Genomic DNA, 24,241 nt, shown 5'->3' with positions numbered 1-24,241 from the left:
TATGGTGTTGTAACCACCATCTCAGTGACAGCATTTGTGTCTAATCAATTGACTTGGGAAGGAAGTATTATTTACAATCATACCACAACCGGCAAAGTCATTCCCTCTTCTCATGCTGGTTTACAGCACACATAGTCAATAACCATATGGGTCCTTGCCTCAAAACGCCTTTGGGAAGACCACATTGTAATACAGAAGAAACTAATGAAACTTTCCAGGTCTCGTCTAACCTAGTACAGGCTGTAAAAGATAAACCAGGGACAGAACACGGATGTGCTTTCTTACACAACAAAACAGCCGTGGGAATAGCCTTCACAGTTATAAGCAGAGCTGGAGCTGAATTAGCTTCACCAAACGCACCAAAAATGCTTTTATAACTCCAGGTTTCAGGATGGCAGCAGGACATGTTATTTCATACAGCGTTGGACTTTCCCAGCAGACACAAGACCTGGCATTGTGGTTTCTATGTACTTGAGGACTTGCTATTCTGTGTGCCACTGAAGGCTCTCTGTCTGATGGGATTAACCGTGTGTAATGTGCATGGAACCTGGCGAGTCAAGAAGCACCAAGCTAAAGTGATTGAGCATTGAGTTGTTTCATTAATTACTAGAAAGATTATATGTCTATGTTTCACTAGATGGCATTTATAAGGAAACAAATTTTTAAGAGAATAAATTCTCTCCGTTTTGCCAGCCCCCACGTGTCTATCAACATTTTTATAGTCACAACTCAAGGCGTGAAAGGCAGCAAAGGGACAGCTTTCTCTTTCGGTTTTACAGGGGGAGTCTATTTGCTTTTGTCTGAAGGTGTAAAGTTTGTAAAACCTTGTACAGAGGTAAAATCTTCCTTTTTATCTTCTGAAGATTTATAGTTGCAATAAAAGCAAATAATGGTCCTCAAGCAGCAGTGCTGGAGGTGAGGCTGCAAAACCCATGGTGTGTGGGAAGAACAGTAGCTTTAATGAAGTTTGTCACTGGCATTTGGCTTAACACGAAGCTACAAGCCTTGAAAAATGGATTAAGGTTAGACTGGGGCACATTAACAGACCAGTGCTTTGTTATCACAGGGACACGGCAACACTCTGTTTTGGTTGAACAGCCTCGATGTTTTCACAGCAGATTATAGGATAGACTTGAACCTGCTCAGCTGACAGAAATGATGGGGAGGGACCCTCACCAGAGGGAGATTAGTTGTCATGCTCTGACCTTTCTGTGACTTACAGACATATCTCTACCCGAAGCTGTTTCGCCCAGAGATTATCCTCTGAAATTGCTGGGGTATGTCATCCTTCTGACACATCCAACAACAAGCTGCAATTCCTTATGCTTAAAATAGGGCAGCATCTTTTGGAACTGGGGAAACCTTCCTTGAAAGGGAAGAGCTTGGCAGCCTTGTTCTTTACACTCAGACAGCTGAGGAAAGTGCATCCCAAATGCCCCGAGAAAACAGCTTTGTCTCCTCCCTTTTGTGGGAAAGGGAAGTTAAGTTTGGGACTGATGTTCTTCACTTTTCTTTAGAAGATAAAAGGTTTTGAGTCTCACCTGGTGTGAGAGTGTATTATTAATCTTTTGGCAATATGAATACTCAGCCATTATAAAATGTGTTTCCTCATCTTCTTTCGTATAATACAGCTGATGTGAAAGTTTTAAATAGCTACACTAATAACCTAAAGTGGTGACAAAGAAGTAAAAACGTCCAGCCCTCAGACCCTTCCATGCATTCTTTAACTACCCACTTGAATTTCTTAAATACTGTAATTATAGAGAATTCTGAGGTTATTTTCAATAATTTATAATTACCTAGCTACATACGTTAACTTGACACAAGCATAGGAACAACCACCAAGAATCAGATCTTCGAATCTCATAGACCAATACTAATCAATGAGGCATAAGGTAAATAGTTACACATACTAATAAATTAGAGTATGCTTGTGTAAATATATCTAGTGATCTAGAAACAGCTTGAACTGATTTAGATACAAAAAAAGTTACACAACCCAAATTTTCTGAAAACAATAAACTTGCCCTTCTACTCAGAAAAGTTGTATAAGAGGGAAGTAAAAACATTGCTGGAGGCATGATGGCTCCCTGTCTGTCCTTACGAGACCCCTCTGCCCCAACCAGGAGCAGGAGAGAGGAGTACAACTCTGATTCCAGGAAACCTCACCATAAATTGAAAATTCTAGAAATTCTATTCAAAGAGCAGTTAGGAATACTCAGATAAAGGTTAGTAAGGAGCCAATATAGAACAAAATACGTTACTTGAGAAGAATCCTGCCGTCTTCACTCCCATATCCATTGAATTGCTCTGGGTTGTGTTACAGCAGAAATCAGAGCACCTTTCATCAAAATACTGCGCCACAGGAAAATAGCTTTTGGAAATGCTCTATTGCTAAGTGCTTTTTATCCCTTACAATGGATTAAAACCAAACATCTTTAGATAACTGTGAAGGGTGTTTAAAAATCATTAACAAGGTCAGCTGTACTACTATGAGTAAAATAGGAAAAAAACCCCAAACCTATCCATGATAGACAACTGTGATTTCATTAAGTGTGACTTTACAGAGCCATACTTAATCTCAGTTTTTCCTTACTTCTGATCACCAGGTTATTTAGAAGGCATGCAGCTCTCTGCAGGAGGTGCCTCTATCCACCAGATTTAAAACAAGACGACCATCTTTCACTCAAGCGCTTACAAATTCCACAGAGAAGGTGCAAACCTACAGGACCCTGGTGGGGCTCTCATGGACAAGAAACCGCCCATATGTTACCAGGCAGAGATGCAATTACCATCTCTCAAATGCATCCTCAAAGTTCCTGCCCTGAGCAGCTCAGCAGAGATATTATTTGATTTATAACAGTAGAATTAGAGGACACAGGAAGAGACATTTTTGAGTCCCTTGCCTTCCCCCACCCAGTCCAAGGCCTGGAATTTCCTTGCAGACTGCTTTGTGTGATGACATGGGCGCCCACCACCACACACTCACCATCAACAATAATTCCCAATGCACAAAGGATGATCAGAGTAAGAAAAGCTGTAGCGTTGTAGCTGGAGGTTTTTACCAGCGTGGAAAGTAGCAGGAAGAGGCCTGCCTAGCATTTAGGCTGTGCGTGTTCTCTGCAAATATCATGTAACAGAGACTTTAAATTCAAGAGCTAAAAGGCCATTACTGCAGGCTACAGGAGCCCTGTTTTACATTACAGTATGACTTAAAGGAACCAGCAACAAATGACGGTAAATCTTTACACTAGGTGCCTTATACACCCTTCCTAACAGTGTCTGTCTGTAAGGCAGCCTCTGCAATTTGTAAGTTATGTAGGAATTAAAAGTGTAACTTCTTCCAATTACAAAAATCCTGTCCAAAGGGACATGAGACATTCTCTCTGTTGAAGAGCTGATACTATTTTTTGACATACACTAAGTGAACTGAAGGCTGCAACATCTTTGGTTAATTTCCCTTTAAAAAAGCATTTTTAGTAGCTTTAGAGGTAAAATTTAATCAATCTTTGAGAAAGGATTACGTGAAAAATAAAGAGAGGACAATTCCTTCTATCGAATTCATTACAAGTGCTTGATTTTTAAACGCTCAAGATGCCAAAGCACAGATGTGCTCACACCCTAAAACACAGCCTCTTCTCTCGAATGGAGCTGACTGTAAATTCAATTACTTGACCACAACCAGGGTGCAGGCCAGCTGAGCAGCTCTCCTGCAGAGGACAGGAATGACAGCACAGCTACACTCCAGCCTGTGTTTGGCAACAAAAAGCACAGGAATGAAATCTGATGCTCAACATCACAACCTTTAAGACACAGTCAAATGGCTATTATTTTCACTGCCAGAACTAAACTTTATTTCCATGTGTATTACATACTGGTATTTGATGCCAAGTACATTAAAGTTACTTCAACAGAGGATTTAAGTGAGGAATATTTCTTCTTCGCTAAACAGGTTAAGAAGGAATGTAAAAACCTATAAGAAAAAACTGTTTAAGCTTTGTTTTGATTTTGGCAAACCAAACAGTTAAGTACTCTTCTGTTCTCTCCTCAGATCTTTCAAAGTACCAAAAATGCATCTTATCATAATCATGCAGCTCAAGAAAAAAAATAGTCTTATAAAACCCACTCCTTATGCTAAATATGGTTACAAATAAGAGTATTAACACAAAACTCCCAATTTCTATTTTTAAATACAAATACTGTATCATATTATGAAATGGGGATAATTAAAATATATCAATGACTACAAATCTAGTAATTTAAAGCAAACAAACATGCTGTTTGCTTTCATGTGGAAGAATTAGGATATTGTATGGTTCAAGCACTGCAGTAATTTCTGTCAACTCCTTGATGCCCAGAATGTCAAACCACCAAACACAGAGACATGTATTCAGGTTTGAATAGCACCAGGTGTTTTTTTTTTTTTCCCCCTTTAAAGATATTAACATTTAATAAAATGGGTGACATAACAGCCTTCTGAAAGTAACATGCACAAAGACAATTTGCTTAAAATCTCCAACTAATAAGCTAAAAGTCTTAGACAATACTGAACAATTACTTATGTATTTCATGGTACACAAGAAAACAGTGCTTCCACAGTATATCCTCAGTTCTCAAGTACAAAAATATCAGTTATGGGTAGTCAATAGTTATCAAAATTTTTATTGGTACAGAATGAAAGCAGCATTTACTTTATTTTTTTTTTTAAACCATACATCATAAAATTCCCTAGTACACGTGTGGAGGAGTGAAATAGGCTCTGTACTGTTTACTTGCTACTGATCCTAGGTCCAGATTTAAAACCTCTCCTGGGCAAATACAAACAATACCATCAATAGCAAAGGGAAGGCAGTTCCTCAGTGTGAAAGGTCAGCGTTTAGTCTTACTAAAGCACTATTTTTGAAACAATACATCACTTAAATGTATAATTACATACACTACAAGTGAAAAACAAGTTTTTGTTAACACGAACTATTGAGACTGGGCATAAATGTCTTAACCACAAACTCTGGAAATATTATGGGTGCTTTGATGTGGCCCTTTTAGGCGAGAGAATAAGAAAAATGAAGTATGGCTTTTCAATCTTCCTTTAAAAGCATATTTTATAAAATTTTGTAGGCTTAAATTATTTTAAAGGACCCTTAACATTTTTCTGTAACATCATTTACTAATTAGAAGTATCAATTACATCAGTATATTAAGCCATTGGCTGATAGTTGATCACCAGGAAAACACAGGAGCCATTTACTTTTCCCGTTGTTTTTTGTTTTTGAGTAAGGGAGGTACTTTTCTAGTGAGAGCCATCCTACAGTACTATCAGACATTTCAAAGGTTACTACATAGCTTCTCAAATAAAATCCTCAACAGTTTTGTTTTCCAGCAGATATTCACATCAAGCATACGCAGAGAGCAAATACAATCAAGTGCAGACAGTTCAAAAGTATCTCTCAAACATTGTTTTACAGTTACCCTCTGCAAAATAAAAGCCCCTCCTCACCCCAATGAGACAGGGCGAGAAGGGGAAACAGCTCTGCCATTCATGTAGGAGTTTGGCTAGCATAAAGTTTTATTAAAGTTGTTAACAAAAATAGTTAAACATTTTTACAATTTAACATCCAGTCTGACAAAAGGCAAATCAATGAAAAAAATACAAAAAAGTAAAAAAGTGCACTACCCAGTCCAGTATTTTGCTTTAAAGTCATGTCACTTACAGTATATGAAAAATAAACCCAGAAGTGTAATTACTTTAAAATACACCGCTTCCATATTTCAGTATTTTACACATATATTCTTTAGTGGAAGAGGAGATCTCTTAAAAACTTTACTCTTAAAATATTGAGGTGCATATGCCAAGTGGGATAGACTTGGCAAGTTAAGTTGCAGTAGAGAATCCTTTCAAATTTGGCATTTCATTTACATACCTTACCATGCCAGCAAGGTCTGTAGTACCTAAACCTTCTAGTAAGAACAGTAATTTTCTTTAATGCAGATTTACTAATACAGACAACTACAAGAAACGGTGAGGTCAGCAATTCTATGGGATCTTAAGGAGATAAGAGTCCTCATTTAGTCGTCAAATGGTACAATGTCACAACAAACTTTAAGGCCATGTTTTATTTGCTGATTAATGGACAAAAGGCAATGGATTTCCCCCCCACCAAATGTTTTCTTGAAAGTCTGTGCTCATAAAAATCATGAAAAGTTGGAAAGACTTAATTATTGAAACTTTAAATATATTTTACACAATCTTGTTTGTACAAAAATACAAGTTAAATATAAACATAAAGCAATCATGATAATTTTATGTAAATCCATTTTGTGATATTCTGTAATATATATAAAAAAGTTTCTCAGCTCTGTCTCATTTGTGAAAAGATCAATACCAGATTGAATCACTACTGGCAAAGGGCCCTAAAAAGCACACTTTAGCATTAAATATGTTTTACAATGTAAGTACCATTTCCTGATTTTATCTTTTCTAAAGACTGGCAAAAGATAGGGCAGTATGTCCATAAACCAACAAATAATTTGGCTACAATGTCATAAAACACAAACACACAAATCTGTACAATAAACCCAGTAGCTATGCAGTACGTACTTGTTACACACACACATACACAGACATGGAATGGAACTTAGTGAGACGCCACTTCTAGTTCACTGTTCTTCAGCCTGGCATTTTGTCTTACTTCATCAAATGAATATGACTTCGTTACCTTCCCATTCTTAAATACTGTATGAAGGAGATCCTGCAAGAAACACCACTGTTTCAGCAAGAGTGATTTGGCAAATGAACAAACAACACAAACTCAAAAGCAAGCACCCAAATCAAGCCTGATTAAGACTAGCACTTTAAACTGTCAATATAATCAGTTTACAACTACTTCTGGCACCTTCAACTAATGGTTAGACAGAAAAAAGGATTTTGGCCATCCTGTGCACAGACAGAAGCTTTATGCCAAGTAGTCCCTAAAGTAAGTTGTCCACATCTGGCCAAAGCCAAAGCCACAGCCACACATGCTAAATATACCCTCCTAGAGCAGCTAGTAAGAAAGGAGATGCTCAACCAATTAAATACAATTCAATTACAGAGGTTTAAATGAAGTCTTTATTTCCTCTAGAGCAACCATAGAAAAAAAAAAAACACTAAAAAAAATTCTCTTCGCAGTCCCCTTTGCACATATATTTTGTAAAACAGTGTATCAAGAAGTGCTTGCAAACAGCCCGCTGAAAGAGCAATAAACACAGCTTTGTGCAGAAAAGTTAGCACAAAAGAAACATTGAGCAAAAGCTACGCTTGAAGAACCTGTGGCTTTGGAGAAATGGGCCCACAAAAAAGTAGTTCCCTGTCATTTCCTAGGGAGCCGCAGAATCTGTACCACACAAATTACCCTCTCTAATATCACAGGACAAAAAAATTATTAATGAATTATTTGACCTGTCAAAAATGAAGGAACTATATATTGCCTAATTTCAGAGCCAAAGTCTTGTGATTTGTTTTGAAGAGATTTCTCACCATTAGGTCCCCCTCTCTCTGTATACATGTACGTTCAACACAATCATACATACATGCTTATGCGTACATATCACTTTGAAAGTCTTTTTTTTCTTAATCTTTGCATCTAGAACACATTATGTACAGTGTATATAACTGGTTTCCTGTCTTGAAGCTTCTCAGACAGATCTCAGTTTTACAGTACGCCTAGTAGTACCCCTCTGCCTAAGAGCACAGAAATGTGCTTCCTTAGACCAGAAAACTTAAGAAACCTCCAGCTTCTAAAGGCTGAAGTGCAATTTGGTAACTTATTTTCAGTCCTCTTAATTCAGGAAGAGACTCAAAATGCAGTTAAACATTTCATTGCATGTACATGTAAAACGTAAGCAATATCAAACTGAAAGCCTGAGACTGGCATGAAGTTTGTGCTTAGGTTAGCAAACCAGCATTTCATTTTGCAATTGTAAAGAATTAACAGGGAAACCGAATTCCTGGCTTGTAAATTTACATCTTTGAAAACTGGGCAATTCTCCCCTTCCCCCGCCCCTGAGCATTAACATCCAAAGGAACTATTTAAAATTCTCAATGGGAAAGTAGAAACAAGTTTTAGTTACACCTATCCCTCTCCGACCTCAGGTCACTACTCAAATTGTGCTATATAGCCCATACAAGACTGCTTGGCTAGCATACATTCTGCAAAAGAGACATTAGTTTTGGGAAAAAGCAGCAATGTTCTATTGTTTCTGAAGACAAACAAAAGAGAAAGATCTCCAATTGTAAAGCCTGAACACTCTACTGGCTTTCTAACATTCTGCTGTTACTGAATTTGGCACTGGGGACACTTCTGAGGTAGTAAGACAGGAGTTGAACAAAGACAATAAGTTATAACCTGTTTTTTCTCAGTCTATTTTTGCATGAAGAATGACGTAAACCATTTTGAAAATTCATACCTGCCCATACTCTTCAAGATCTCCCTTGCCTTCTTCAAGTGTCACATAATCTCCAGCAGGTGTCCTGTGCAATGACAGTCTGCCTTTCTTTGACCGTTTGTTCGGATCGGCAACTGGATCCTTGAAGACATTTACCTAAAATGAAAAGAGTATTTTTTTTAACAGGAAAGGGCTTTGTGGGGCTTGTGCACCTAATGCAGACGGTGGTAATGTAACAGGAAATGTCAACAGCCTTTCAAGCAAGGAGGTCCCTATTGAAAACATAAGAGTAGAAGTAGTACAAAGACATACCCCGAGACCATTGGTCACCACGTAACTACATTTGAAGGAACAGTTTAAGAGATCTCTGGTTAGTTTCTGCAACAAAGCTCCACCAGATCCAAATGCAATATTCTCAATACTCCATCTATTCTTCTTCATTCCTTCCACAATCTAATAAGAGAAAGAAAATTATGATGGAACATACTTTCAGGTCATGCCATTTTTCCGTAAAGATATTATGCTACTTAAACAAGATGCTTTTACAGACAATTAAACCAACTAACATTCAGTTTCCAGGATATGTGTGTAACAATTTTGTCAATACTTGGCATGTTGTTTGCATTTTAATTTGAGATTCCAGCATGGACTAATTATAGAAAGTTTATGCTGTAAAACTATCATGCCAGCAAGTATACTTCCCAAACTAGGGTAGCACAGTAATGCAATGCCCAGACAATCAGAGCTCTGAAGAAAATGAAAGACTTCATGGGAGTATTTCAGAGCCTTCCGATTTCTCAGAATTATGGGAAGACCTCAAAGCACAGTGTGCACCCTGAAACAAAGCCGTCATCTTTCTCATCAGCTCCAGAAAGTTACTACCCACTTTGACCAATGATTTCTACCAAGCAGTTCTCCTGAAAATCACATTGACTAGAATTCAATTAGCAATTTTGAAGACGGGAAATGAAAATACATAAAGCTGCTGAAAAAGTTTGTACCTGCCCGAGAAGGTGGCAAAGTAGATCAATGTGAACTGCACTGCCAAAATAGTAAAGTTAAAACTCGCCATATATTATTTCCCCCAACTCTCCTTTTATCCAGACAAACATGACATCCTCTAGCCTGGAGTAATGGATGCTAGTTTAGTCATGCTCATAAATAGCCAAGATTTGTTTCCCTGACCTGTTTACCCTTATGACAGCCTGAAATGATGGTTATAGTCCCAATACCAGAGTGTTTCAACTCCTATCTCCTAACCATTTTCCTAACAGAAGTAGGTGAGAACTTCAGAGTGGATGAAATGGCAAAATCCCATCCATCCAGAAAAAGGGAAGGTAAGAAGCAGAAGGCGGGGGGGAGACAAAATCTATGGGGAACAGTGCGGAGTTTCAAAAATCAACATTGTCAGAAATCTGGTAAATCTTTTCTGCAGTCTCAGCCTCCTGCATCTAAAAGAAATGCCTTTTGAGGGTATGCTCTGAACACCTTCCCACTATGTTTTTAGCAGAGATTTCCCCAGTAGAGCTCTTATCAGTGAGTTTCCGTCATTCTGATGGTACCAGCTTACTCAGCCTCATCCAAAAAGCCAAGAGAAATGAATCTCAGGCCCTACCACTATGACTTTCACTTAAGGGAACCCTTCGGAAGCTTTGTATCCTGAACAAATACCCCCTCAATATGTGACAATCCTGTGGATTTTAGCAGTAGTCATCATATCCTTTCAGACAGTGACCATGCACAAAAGGAATCCCTACTTTCAGGTGATTAGGTTCTTCTGGAAGCAGTTAAGAGGGGTACTCAGGGAGGATAAAGGATTGAAATGAATGAAGTTCTCCCTTAAGCATCTCAGAAGCAACTGAAAATAACAAAGAAGGGTAAGAAAAGGGATTTTCTATACCTTCTCCTTAAGCATAAGGCCCAATAGTACTGTAAGAAGTCAGCATTGACTGGATACGGAATCTGCTTATCTACACTGTCTTTTGAAAATGCAAATGTAGGTAAACTCCACCTGGACTCTGATCAAGTTCTGTCCTTACGCTGACTAAGCCTGAAGCTGTGTGAACTGTTGGCCAATCCTGAGCCAACATATGCTACTCTTTTCCTCATTGAGTTTTATAGATCACATCTGACACTGAACTCCCTTGAACAAGCCTGAAGGTGTAGCACAAACTACCCAGTATAAACAACATCCTACCAAGGCACATGATGCCTAGACTTTGTGTTCACTGATACTTGTTAACAGATCGTAGTGCAAGTACAGCATAGCTGGGCCATGGCTGCTTAACCTTCTTGCCTAGGTGAGAAGAAATGTGAACCTCCGTTCATCTAGAGTTCCTGCTCTCGTTTACAGAGGGTTTGTTCATCTTGTGCCACAGGCACAGCTCCTCACTTACCTTCGGTGAAGAACTGGCATCCACCTTTCCACTCTCTCCCAAGGGATTTCCTTACTCAGACTGATCTTTGGCTGGTGAGGGGTGAAAGGGAAGGGAAAGACAGCTCTGACAGCTGACACCAAGCTGAAAGACAGCTCTGACTCTACCAGTGACCCGCAGCAGAGACCCAAATAACAGCTTCCTTAGGTATGGGGAAGAGCGGGAAAACAGCAGCCATAGTAGGGAAGAAGAAAAGGTGGAGATCTGAAACAACTGAAGCCTCCCCAAAAGGAAAACAAAATAGAGGAATTTCTTGTCTCACACTTTCAAACCTACACAGGGAGAACAGTTCAGGTGTCAAGGTTTTGACCAGCTTCCTCTGACCATTATGAACACGATTAATCCATCAACTGTGACTCCAGATTAGAGGATTTTCTTTGTATAAAAATTTAAACACATCTGGAAATTGAATGCTCAAAGAAAATCCTTTGAAAGTGTAGTATATTGTGGAGTTAGCAGATTGGAATGATTTTAAAAAGTGAAAATACTAGAAGAAAGTCAGAAAAGGTTCCTTACCTGTTCTACCAGCATTCCCTATTAAAACAAAGAATTTTAAAAGCCAGTTTATACTCTCAGTTGTTTTCTATATTGTTGTTTCAGCTAGTTTGGACAGTTAAATGAGGCTGATCAGTCATTACTCACTCTAAATTTTCCTATTGTACCTATTACCTTTCATCTGATCCATAATAATAAATCACACCTAGAGTCTAAGACTTATACAGAATAATTAGAATAATCACTTCCATAAGCTCTAAGTGGGGGGGGAGGACAGATGGCCACAACAATGCATTCATACTTGTTCAGGTAAACTTCTTTTTGAAAAGGTTGGGTTGGTTTTGGGATGGGTGGGTTGTTGGGTTTTTTTTGTTTGTTTTGTTTTTTCTTTCTCCTTCTCTCCAAATGGCAAGGTATTACCCAGTCTTGCAAAAGTCAGCATGGTAACCTTGGTTTTGCTGACATAAGAGGATAAAGTGTCCTGGGTTGAGAGACACAGGACTAACTTTTCTTCTAATGCTGGGGAAATTGCACCTTTAGAAGACTCTAGTGTCTGAATTTGTGAAAATATTTACTTTATAGCCAGCCAGGCTCCATGAGATCCAAGGTTAATGTTTTCGGGCCTTGCCAGGGGCAGGGACAAGGAGGAGCAAGGCCTGGGCATTTGACCCAGGCTGGCCAACAGGAGTATTTCATACCATGAACGTCACATCCAATATAAATGAGAAAAGTTTGCTGCATAGTGGGCTCTCTCCCTGATGGCGGCGGTCCAGACAACTCCTTGCCCCGGTGCCGGAGCCCTGAGGCCTTCCCTTCCTCCTGAAGCCATTGCGCTTGCAGTGTCCGACATTTGCTGTCCACTGCTGGGAGTGCACAGCTTCCTACTGATATTGCTGGCTGAGTATAATTCCCATATATCTTATATCAGTATCAGGATTAATACTGGTTCTTTAGTATTATTGTTATTTATTTAGTCTTAGTCTATTAAATCTATTTATATTTCAACCCTTGTGTATCTTTGTGTTCCCCGATTCCCCTTTCCGGGTGGGGAGGGGTCATTGGGTAATAGAATAATTGTCTAATGACAATAGATTGTTATGGGTTCTCTCAAACCATAACATAAAGAAATCCATGAAATTTAAACATGAGTAAAATTGGGCTGCAACTTCAGGGGTTTTCTTCAATATAATCTGCTGTTAAATGAGAAGTGTCGTTTTCCTTCCTTCCTGCTTCTCCCAGCTCAAAACAACAGTTTATTTTCTCTCCTGTATCGTGGTGGCGAGTACCGTCCCCTTTTTTGGGCCAATTTAATTCACTGAACCAAAAAATTGGTCACTTTTGGCTGAGTGAGTTTGCTGCTACATGTGTGGGCTAAATTAGTTTAATGACCAGTGGTTCAATGACCAAAGCTGACATGAGGTGTGCAGCAAGATTAGAATCAGGAAGAGCTAAAAAGGCAGCCACTGGGCAGCAGTGAGTTATGTCTGCTCTCTAAGTCTTGTGGAACCAGACTTTCAACTCTCTTCTGCTACACAGAAGTAGACTTTTCTTCATAATCAGTTACAGTTAGATGAAGAAAATATGTAAACAGGCAGATCATCTGAACAAAGAATTGCTCCTTCTGCCTCTTACCCTTTCCCATTATCTGCTGGAATTATTTACCTGCTCTATTCAGAACTTGGGAGAGCAGTGCATTTTTTCCTCTAATGCAAATATTTTAAATACTAGTTTTACTATTTTGATTACAATTGATGCTATATGAGCGTCCTTGAATTTTGTCCAGCACAACTTAAAGAAAACAACCTTTGAATTCCTTACAAGAGAGGATTAATAGGCCAGTTTCTTTCCTGTTATGACTCATGAAAATCTCAGCCACTATCTAATTTGCTTAACACAGGCATCCGTCCTGTTAAATGGTTTTTGAGAACAAGTTTTTATATGTATATATAAAAAAAAACCAAACAGTCTCTTCCCCTAGTATCTAACGATAAGACTTTCTTTGCAGCTATTAACCTCTCATGCTTGTGTCCTGTTAAGCACATTAGCACAGTTGTATATTTTCAAAAAGCCACATGGGACAAAAAAAATAAAGTAAAATAAAATTTACTTTAAAGGCTAATGGAGGAGGAACAAAACCCTAGTGCATGACTGCACTACAGTAGGCATAGGTAACAGTATCAAAGCTAACTGCTTTCTAAGGATCTGAGTGACAAATTTGAATTCTGTCACTGAGTTTCGTATTATGTGCCCATGTTACATACTCAGTCTCAGATAGTTTCAGACTAGCTAAAAAACAAGCCTGATGTCTCTCTCACTCCTAATTTTGAGGAGTAGCAAAAGCCAATTTTGATTAACAAGAATACAAAGATGTATCAGTCTAGAAAGCTAAGACAAGCGTTAATAAAATCAAGTAAACTTAATTTCAATTTATTCAAGTTATTTCTAGTTTTGAACTCTGATACAGCTTAAGATGAATGATCCAGAACAAACCTGATAAAGTCAAGTCCTCCTCTTACGCGCACCTCGTCATCTATACTTACTGCAGTCTCTACCTTTGTAACCACATTATATTACCCAGTACCACCATCTAGTCAACAGTGGTGAATTTATAACTAGTTCCAAGCATGCAGCATCTACTAAATAATCAATTTTTGTCTTGATGAAATTGTACTTTTGACTCAGACTACAGACTAATCTGTTAAACATATTTTCTGGGCTTTCAACAATCTTTATTCCACTAGTTGCCAAATCAACAAACTCACCTCCCTTACCCTTGTTTTTAAAAAGTCTCCTTCAAAACTACACCTTCAGTATTTGAGTGCAAGCACACTTCAGATGGTACATAGCTAATGAGCCAAACCAGTCAATTACTACCACTGCTATAGCACAGCAATCATGCAGTGTGCCTTAGATATATCAATGAAAGGACCAAACACTGCCAGATTTTGATCTGAATGAGACTTGACAAGCAGGATAAAATCAAACAAAAGGAGACAGTGGGAGAAGGGTTACAACAGGAGGATTAGGAAATGCCTTTTATTTTTTTTTATGCATCTTAATAATTCCCTGTGGAGTTTTAATGAATTTGTTTTACACATTAGGATATCACTGCCAGAGCCTGGAATGAAGGGCTGGGTGGGGTCAGCAGAGAAGCTGCAATATTTGACTAGTTGTAAGAGAGTCCAGGTTAAATATCAACATTGCCAGTGTCACCCTGACACCCAAACAGGATCTCCTACCTCTTGCAGTGTGTTGATATCCACACCATCGCCTTGAATAACTCTGAGATATGGCGGCAGCAACTTGTAGCCTTTTGAGTTCTCTGTAATGGGGAACTTCTTCCCTAAAATCTCCAAGACCTATTGAAAAGAGATAGTTCAAAATAAATAAAAAAAACCACCTGCCATTCCAGTAAAAAAAAAACCCCACAATTTCCACATTTGAGTCATGCTCTGAAAAAAAATAATTCCATAAATATACCCACGTATCCTGCTCTAAATCTATCCACATAGGCACATAATCAAAAAGCATGCCAGTCATTGTGGTGGGAGCCATTAGATTAAAGCAGTCACAGACCATATGGCCTTTACAAACTTGTACCCAGGAGCTAACCAGACCCATGCTTCCCTCCTTTCTCTCTTTGGTTGCTGCAAGTTTTTGCAATTAAACACGTCAACTTAAGATTCTGCTCTTCTTTTGACCTCCCTTAAGATGGTGGATGAGGCTTTCAGTTTTCTGCAATTTTGTTAGCCATGAATAGTTAAAATGAAAGACTTCAGTTAGGAGTTTTTCTAATCAGCTCCGAAAGATTATTCAAAGTTCCTATTTGTGATATGTCTGTTGTCCCAAAGGAGAAAAAAAAAAAAAGTGTTAAAGCTGTATGGATCTAATCTGACATAGTAACACCATAACTAACTAAAACAGTGCCAACAGCTACTCAAAATCAGAGGTATCAACAGCTTTTATTATAGAACTGCAATAGATTAGACTCTCTAAAGAGCAACAAGGCAAGAAGCACTTTTCAAGTTGGAAGTCACGTGCCACTGACTTAAACGCACATCTTAAAAAAAGGAGAAGTGTGCTAAACTTGTATTTGTAACATAAAACAGTGAATTACATTAATACAGGACAGCAAGATACTTAAACTTGGTGGTAGGATGTCTTATTGGCCTGGTATTTATTAATGTTCAAGATGTTTCCCATTTTATTCATTAAGTGATGAAAGATCGCTCTTTCTAGAATTATTCCAACATCACTAGACCAGCAAAACTGGTAGCTGTTGTAAAAGCTTCAAGAATAGTATGCAAGAATGGGTTTGATGAAAAAGATTAAACTATTCAGACTGCAAAACAGTTCCCATATCTACACCGAGAGGAGGTAAATGTTTACATTTTTCATAAATCCAAATAAATCTAGCATCAAGTATATACTATGCATATCAAGTTAGAGCATTGTGTTTCCTATGTCTGTTAGCCCGTCATTGCAAAACAAAATTGCCCTTCCCAATCTTGTATACAAATGACTTGAAGAAAGAATTACCTTTAGAACAGTGTCAAGGGGATTCCCAGAATCTGGTCTAATAATAAGTGGTGCCTCTGGACTTCGGGCTTCAATTATATGCCTTAAGTCATCACCCCATATTTTTTCACAAGCGTTGTAGATGTCGTAGCTGTCACTAACCACAGATACAGGCACTGAAGAAAACTGTGTCACTATGTGTTCAAAAGCATCTTTTTCATGATCTTTCCCCCAAGCTGTTATGGTACTGTAAAGTCAATTGAAAAATCCACATTAGAGCAGCATTTAAATGTTAAATCGCACATTCTGTATTTCAGTAACAGTTCAGTAACAGTTCAAGGTAATAGTAGGCAATATGATTATAAGACAGCATAAACTACGTGCTTGTCAGCTCTGCGTTGCATGGATAGTACATATACTATATACACTAAATAAACAGTACCCTGGATTCATTTTTGGCAAACACTTGACACATGAAATGTCTTTCACTCGTTAAAATGATTTTATTTATTTAACAAATGTGAGAGAGTTTTTCTTTTAAATCTGAAATTCAGACAGTTTGGGAACTACAGATGCAAGAACAGAACATCTGCTCTGGCAGCTTCAGACTAGGAGATGGGAAGTAGAGAACTCACAGCATATGTTCAACAAATCTTAGAAGAAAACACTATTTTCATTTTTTTACTAGCGATTTAAAATCATTATGCTCACTCATACAAACATTCGTCTAGAGGAACCTCAGGGCATTACCCTTGGTAGAATGGTACAGGCAAGCACATAAAACAGAGTTGCTGAGAGAGGTAATTCGTTATTGAATGCCAGTTGATCCGCAGCAGCTGTCTGTATGTGGCTGTCACAGACCAGCTGACATAATTAACTTTAGTGACTTGTGTGTGAACATCTAAAAATGCTCACATGCAAAGCACAGGTGTGCAGCAAGAGCTAGGGGGCACTGAATTTTTACCATAAAATGCTAGAATTAACTTCTGTGTGGACAAGCCCCAGGACATAACAAAATTGGTTAAGACACAAAAAAAGTTTGGGGCAGTCTGAGGAACAACCCTGGTGGCAACCCAGGGGCAAGCACCACACTGACAACACCACCTCACATCAGAGGTTGTGAAACAGCAGAGCAATTCTGGAAAAATTTAGGTCTCTTGCATGAGACCCTTTTGGTGTATTAACTTGGAAAGGGTGACTGCAGTCTGCATTTTGCAATGCGAACTTTAATGAGGACAGTTTAAGCTGTCTGGTCTCACACCACCACTTCAATATGCTAGGCAGAAGACTCTTGCTTGTTCTTTGACTCCGTGTGTTTGCCTTCATTACAAACAACTTTATAGTTGTTTGATTCACCATTTTTGGATTTAACTGCAGTATTAAGCTAAGCTAAGAGAAGACACTTCAGAAAAAATTTGTCACTTCTACTGATCAAGCAGGTCTCCGAGAAAAGCAATGGTCCAAAGAGTTACATGAAGCGGTGTTTGTTCGAAGTTCATCTATTGGGACTATTCATATAAGCTTTTCCATTGTCTGTTTTGCAATTCTAAGTGAAAATATTCACTATTCAAAAGTACTAGGTTTTGTAGTCTATAAGAAAAAAAAGCAGCTATCCTTTCCTTTATATTCTGTTTATTTCAGTATGCAGACATGCAGGTGAAATCCAAGGATTTGCATTCACTCCTGACCTTGTACAGGATTCGGATATAAACAATGAGAGATCTTAAATGCCTGTTTGACACCAGTTCCTTACTCTCAAAAACTCATTCACATTTCTTAGTGAGAGATCAAGGATTTACCACTGGCTGAATTATTTGTACTGATGGGAAGCTTTAGAGCAACTGCCTCTTCTGGAGGGTGAACACTATCTGGGAGAGTCCAGATTTGCAACTTACATGTTTTTTTTATTTTACAATTTTGTCTTTCAAACAAAATTTAAAGCTCATAACATGAATCCTCAATATCTAATTTCACCTGTAAGCCTTCAAGTCCATTCTAAAAAGAATCATCCAAATTTACTTAAGACGCTGATGAGAAGGTTATAGTTGGAAAACATTTAAAACATACTTATAGATAAGAATAACTGTGCCACTCTTGTGTCCCTAGAGCATAGAGGCATCAGTATCGCACTTCAGCCTCAACAGCTGGATCAGTCATGGCTAATACTGTATGATTTAAGCGAAAAAGCTTAATATTTCTGGATACAAAGATGGATAAGAAAAAATTACATTTTGTTAAGCTATTTTAAAAAAGGCTTTAATAGCCTAATATCTTACCTGTGTTCAGCAGCTGGAACAGAATATCCTGGAACCGGATCTTTTGTACCGTAGTACTTTTTAATTAATGCAATTCCTGCTACAGTGTCTGTTCCTTTGAAGTTCACCAAATGAGCTGAAGCTCCTATTCCTGCAGTCTGAAAGAGACACAACTTTCAGTTGCTGCACCAGATACAGAAGCCTAAATCCTGTCACTGCTAGCACTAGTTTGTAACAGCAAAACTCTGACTCAGTTCACATTTCACCAATACCCTCCTCATGCATTTACATTGGAAAGACAGCTTCCATAGAGAAAACGGCCCTCCCAGTCTGTGCTCACAGTTCAGAGACATACCCACCCTCCAGCCCAAATCTCCCCCTCCGCGTCAGTCCACAGTGCTCTATGCATTCACAGTTTCACTGCTGAACAGGGACACAATTGTCAGCAGATACATGCTACAATCCTTATAGTTAAGAACTATTAGATTACTCAAATTATTAGACAAATTGTATTACCTCTTGTGAAGAAACTCCCCTGTAGCCGAAGTCGTGCAGTTTATACTCCAGTCCTTCTAAGCTGCCAGAAGTCTCTAGCAAATATTTGGCCAAAATCTTTTTCTGCTCTCTCGAGTTTGTAGCCACTGTGATTGGGTACCAAGACTGCACAAGAATAGTCTAAAACATATAAAACAATACCTTATTAGGTATGTGTTTGCTTAGGACTCAGAAATCCCCACTTGGCATCTAATCAGGCACAAAAAGGTCTATTTGTTTTCATCACCCATTCAGAAATCACTGATGCCTCCAACAGTTTGCTTTAAGGCTAAAGTAATTAACCTTTATAAGGTAGGCCAGGTATTGATCATCTCAGGAATTATCACTCCCAAACTACAGACAGATAATTCTTCCCATCCTCCTTTCCTTGTGGATAAAAGTACTCTTGTGAATTTCCTGTAAAATTATTATTACTCTTGCCAGGTAGGGGGAGAAGGTCTGTGTAAGAGCACTAAAAACAGAATCCAGGCTTACTTAAAGCAGAAAATTAAAGCTGCCAGAGATTCCCCTTAAACCAATAAGGGATTCAGCCTTTAATGTAAGTGCATTAATATTTACTCAAAAAAAAAAGTTAACTTTCCAAAACTGACCTCAATCCAATTTGTGAGCCAGTAGCACTCTGGATCTGTGTTTTCTACTGTGAAAAGAACATTTCCTCTGGGAATTACAGAGCCCTCAGGAACAGCCTTTATTTCTATAGGAAGATGACCATCATATTTCTGTGTAAGAAACAGTAATATTGTTAGACAACAGGAAAAATACCCCTCTTATTTGACTGCAATGGAACAAAAGTCAGGCTATGAGTTTATTGATAAAGTTTTCTTTGCCTTCATTTCTTTGAACCCTAGAAATAATAATAGTCTCTTTATCAAACCAAATGATGGTTATCAGTTGTATTCCTTGTGCAATTTGAGTCAAGAAGGCTTAAACATTCTATAAAAATACCCACAGGACAAGAAATATTTGCTACTCTTTTCTTCAGTACTTTCACATGAAGTAAGCTAAAAAAAGTTTAGCTACTATCTAGGCCTTTAAAAAAAAAAATCTTTAGTTTTACTTAGTATAGATGCGTGCTTTGTTAATTTATTAGAACAGCATCCACTTAATATCTATTTTAAAGAATATTTTATCATTGCAATTATTCACTAAACATGAAATCTAACCTTGACATGTCATTCTTTTGACAAATTCAGTCTTTCATCCCTGAAGGACTAAACATTGTGTGAAACACACCTTTTTCAAAAGGGTAAGCTGCAGACAGCAATTCTAAAGGAGTAATTCTAACTTTCTGAAAGAGCTTTACAAGCTAAACTGATAAAACTTAAAGTGTTTTGTATATTAATATTATTTGACAGAAAGCTTCTCATAAGATATTCTTTAAAGACAACAAAAATTGCATCAATTCAGAGAAATTACAGATTCATAAGTAGCATCAAAACATATTCTCCAATGCCCAAAACATATCAGAAGTCTCTTCTACACTACAGTTTAAAAGTTTCTCCCAAAGTGTAATATACTGAAGCAAATTGTGTTTATACACCACACAGGTTTGGTTGTTAGACTTGGAGATGTCTGTTCTGGATTAAAAAAGGACAATGAAGCCTTCAAAAAGGCTTGAAATAATTTATTATTGATTCAATGAAGACAGAAGCATACTTAAGTGGAAAAACAAAACAGATTTCAAAAGTTGCTATAGGTGGTGATTTTGTGCATGGAAAAAGCAGTAAGGTCATGCCATAGCACTGTATTGTAGCCCCTTTCAAAATTTTTAGGTAAAATCAACTTAAAGATATAAGCCCTGAATTGTTCATCAGTCATCATCAGTTCCTGCTCACTTCCAGCCTTTGCACCACCCCCTTGTTCTCCAGGCAGTCCACTTCTCTCTTCCACTTCACCCTATCAGTATTTACTCATTCATTTACTCTCTGTACAAATTCATGCGTGTACACTTCAAATCCATTTTGGCCCTCCACCCATACAGCCATTGCTGCCTCCACTTTACCTAACACTACACATCAGGTAACAGAGCCAGAGAGCAAACAGTGGTAGGTATGTGAATATATACAGGAATTTAGTGAGGAGAAGCAGGGTTTATGTGCACGTAAAGGCATACAAAGACCCAAAGGGTACATACACTTCCAGTTTGAGAGCCATCAGCACCTAACATCAAGAAGTTGAAATTGTATTTGTTTATACAGATGCACAATTTCAACAAGAAAATCTGAGAAAGGAATCAAAAAAAAATTGTATACAGGGGGTATGCAGGAAGGCTTCTTTTGACTAAACCAAAAGCATGCATCGAAACTGAATTAGTTAAACCATGTTAAAACTCTGTGGACAGACATGCAGTATTAAAAGTGTATTAATTCAGTTTAGCCAAAGAGGGATCAAGATTAAATGCAGATGAGAGCAGTTCACAATGTATAGCATAGCTCAAACACAAATATGGATTGAATTCACAGTCCTCTACAAACCTCTCCATAACTCCCTCTTAGAAAACGGTGGTTTTATTTACCTTGCGGCCATTTGCAACGTTTAGTTGAAATTCACTTTTCTCTTGCACACCTTATGGTACACCCTGGTTGCAAGATGGCATCCAGATATATTTACAGACAGATGCCACCATAAAATACATACTGTCAGGGTATTCAGGGACAAATAAATGCAAATAACTAAAAATTGTGTTTTCATATGGCAAAAATATCCATTCACTAGAACCTACAATGAAATTTAATTAATCTGCAGGGATTAGAAGAGCTCCGATGAATGCTATTAGTCTGAATCTGCTGCTTTTACAGAGAAGAGATGTTTGCAATTATTTGAAGACTGACACCTTTTTAAACAAAAGGGAAAGAGGATAATTGTGGAAAGACTTGATTTGGAGGGATTTGTGTGTCAGAAGTGCTCAAGCCTTGTATTTCATAATAAAGTTCAACTTAAGTCTCTCTGAAAAATTTAGGAAGTGATTGAACAAAACATGTATTTTCTGGAACTATTTACACATGCAAGAAGTTGTAATGCTTTCTGCATTAGAACAAAAATCGTTATATTAGTTACAGAAAGCAATGGAAATGATGCAAGCAACCACTAAGCACTGTATTATATATGGAGACCTGCCAACAAGCCCTCACTTATACTATCTGGCTGACGGCAGCCATAAATCCTTATTACCTGCAAAGCCATATTTGGCATCTGAAAGGATGAAAATTACTTTTCTCTAAGGAATTACAATTATATGATTATTCTTTGACAGCTGCTGCTCCCTGTACGCTAAGCATAAAAAGCTAAATTTATCCAGTCTTTACTATCATGGTTACAAGGAGAGGCTTCTGTATTTATTCTACAGTTGATTCATAAATTCTTCATGATGATCTCACACTACTTTCAGAAGTTTTTACCTCCAGAATATAGTTCCATCCCTTTTCATTGAAGACATCATCTTGAAAATGCTCCCTATATACTTCTTTGGCTTCCTTGATTTTCTCTTTGGTCACCACTTTGCCTATGGTTTCAGAAACAGATGAAAGCTTAGAAACTTGTGATATTCATCAATTTATAAGATAAATAACAAAAAGGTTCAGACACAGAAAAGTCACTTTGTCTTCAACCAAGATAGAGAGAATATGTCAAATGCAGTACACTACCTATGTTAAAACAAAATTTTACTTTCATTTATTACATAGATTAGGTTGCTCAAGAAACCAACAGGATAAAATAAACTTGCAGTTTGCAGGTGACTCAGGAACAATTTGGGATTACTACTCTTTTCTGACAGTCAGTAACCTGTCAAGGGTTTTACTAGCAGTGCTTTTCCCAGAAGAATGTGATGATTGCGCAGTTTGGGACATGCAACAAGACATAACCAGACTAGCACAAGGGTTAAGCTACGCTGCTCCAGGGAGAATCCCCATGGACAGGCCTTACAACCAGTCTCTGATTAACCACTTCTGCGATACTATTGTGTTATTGAAAACACTTTCACACGTAGCTGCCATATTCAGTGATCTAAACTGAGTGGCAATTGACATTTAAGGGAAATTAAAACCATTGAGTTTACACAGTAACTAAACCAGCAAATAGAGACTAAAGCTTATGTTCAAAATGCAAAATCTTTCTCCCCTTGAACATTCTATCTTCTTGTGATTCTATGCAGTCTTGCTCTACTTTAATTCATTTCAATTTAGCCCAATAAAGTTGGGATATGAACATCTCTTCATTTTTAATAAACCATTGACATAAATAAACATACTAGAGAGGTGTCTGAATTAAGAAGTCAATACCATTTTATGAGGGTGGACATCTCATTTTTAGAATCACATAAGATCTACCTACACTGTACCAAGATATCCTGGAATTGTTTTAACTATAAGACTGCAGGCTTGAGAAAAATGAAAATATTTATTTACAGGTATTTGAGGTATTTACAGGTATTATTTACTGGAATTTGAGACAGTTACCTTTTAAGTATTTATTCAGAATGTACTGCAAACCATAAAAAACAGTTTCTTCATATTTCACTTTCCTTAATTTGGAATTTTCGGTCTTCTTTTCACGACATTCAAAGTAGGAATATACTTTGCTTGTGTTAGGTGGATATTGCTTGTAGTGTGTAACCTACATTAAGAAAAAAACTTCAGTAAGAGCTCAAAGCATCACTACAAAGCAGAGAGAAAACTTATTTATACATTAAAGCTTAGAGTGACACCCAACTCTTCGGGACTTTTATTCACACTCTACACAGTAATTTGGGGGATTTTCCCTTTTTTAGCCACCTTCAATTTTCAGTTCAAAAGACTGACTTCCCTATCTTGTTCTTTGCTTCTGTGTCAGGCCTTTCCCCCTAGAGCAATTTGCATGGTCAGCTCTTCGACTCCCCTGATGACTTTGCTTTGATTAACTGGGAAAGACACTAGGTGGGATTTTAGGATCCCCACTGAGCATCAACACACAGGATCAGCTTTCACTCTCCCACACTTTGGCCAAGTCTAAAGTTGGAAGCACAAAGCTGTCTGCTACTACCAAAGTGGAGGTGCCCACTGTATTTTATTGAAGTTTGAGGGCTATAATTACATAGTTCAAATAAAAGCCATCCGGACTCAAGGCGGCGTTGACAAAGTTCCACGCGTTCCATTCACTATGAGCGGAGGATGTTTCCCAAGGCCAGATTATGATGAAGCCTGTTACTGCTGGTAACGCTGTTAAAATCTACCTGAGGTTTGTACCTCCTCACAAAGTTTGCTCAGTGGACTTTTTTCCAATCTGAAAAAGTTCACATTCGGCATAAAGGAAGCACAAAAATTTGCAGCCTGAAAGTGTTTATTACATGGAAATTGGTCATATGAACATATAATGTAACACTGGATTCAACAATAACAGCTTTTTTGAGCTCCTGATAGTAAATCTACCCAGGAATTTGAGTAATGTATCATTTAAAACACATAGACTCTAAACATTAGCAACTTAAACCCGCAAAATTGCTATCTCCTAATGTGTAAAAAGCAAACTCCATGAAAAAGGCATAATTCTGTATTAAACATAAATGTAATACTACCGATGTTC

At 37.9% G+C, this 24,241-nt stretch overlaps 1 protein-coding gene across 1 annotated transcript in view; it reads right to left on the bottom strand.

The window, feature by feature from the left end:
- Nucleotides 1-3,488: 3,488 nt before the first annotated feature.
- NAMPT (nicotinamide phosphoribosyltransferase) overlaps nt 3,489-24,241 on the bottom strand; it is a 32,673-nt gene continuing 11,920 nt past the window's right edge. Inside the window, exons 2-11 of the mRNA XM_074163902.1 lie at nt 23,140-23,296; nt 22,081-22,184; nt 19,273-19,401; nt 18,644-18,802; nt 18,149-18,285; nt 15,894-16,119; nt 14,594-14,713; nt 8,737-8,877; nt 8,446-8,580; nt 3,489-6,749 (exon numbers count right to left, since the gene is read on the bottom strand). Coding sequence (XP_074020003.1) covers nt 6,636-6,749; nt 8,446-8,580; nt 8,737-8,877; nt 14,594-14,713; nt 15,894-16,119; nt 18,149-18,285; nt 18,644-18,802; nt 19,273-19,401; nt 22,081-22,184; nt 23,140-23,296 — 1,422 coding nt within the window. The 3' untranslated portion in view covers nt 3,489-6,635. The remainder of the gene's footprint in view (nt 6,750-8,445; nt 8,581-8,736; nt 8,878-14,593; nt 14,714-15,893; nt 16,120-18,148; nt 18,286-18,643; nt 18,803-19,272; nt 19,402-22,080; nt 22,185-23,139; nt 23,297-24,241) is intronic.

This window comes from Numenius arquata, chromosome 2 (genome assembly GCF_964106895.1).
Source record: "Numenius arquata chromosome 2, bNumArq3.hap1.1, whole genome shotgun sequence".
Lineage (NCBI taxonomy): Eukaryota > Metazoa > Chordata > Aves > Charadriiformes > Scolopacidae > Numenius > Numenius arquata.
Note: the sequence above shows the minus strand (reverse complement) of the source record. Positions and strands in the feature narration are given on the sequence as shown.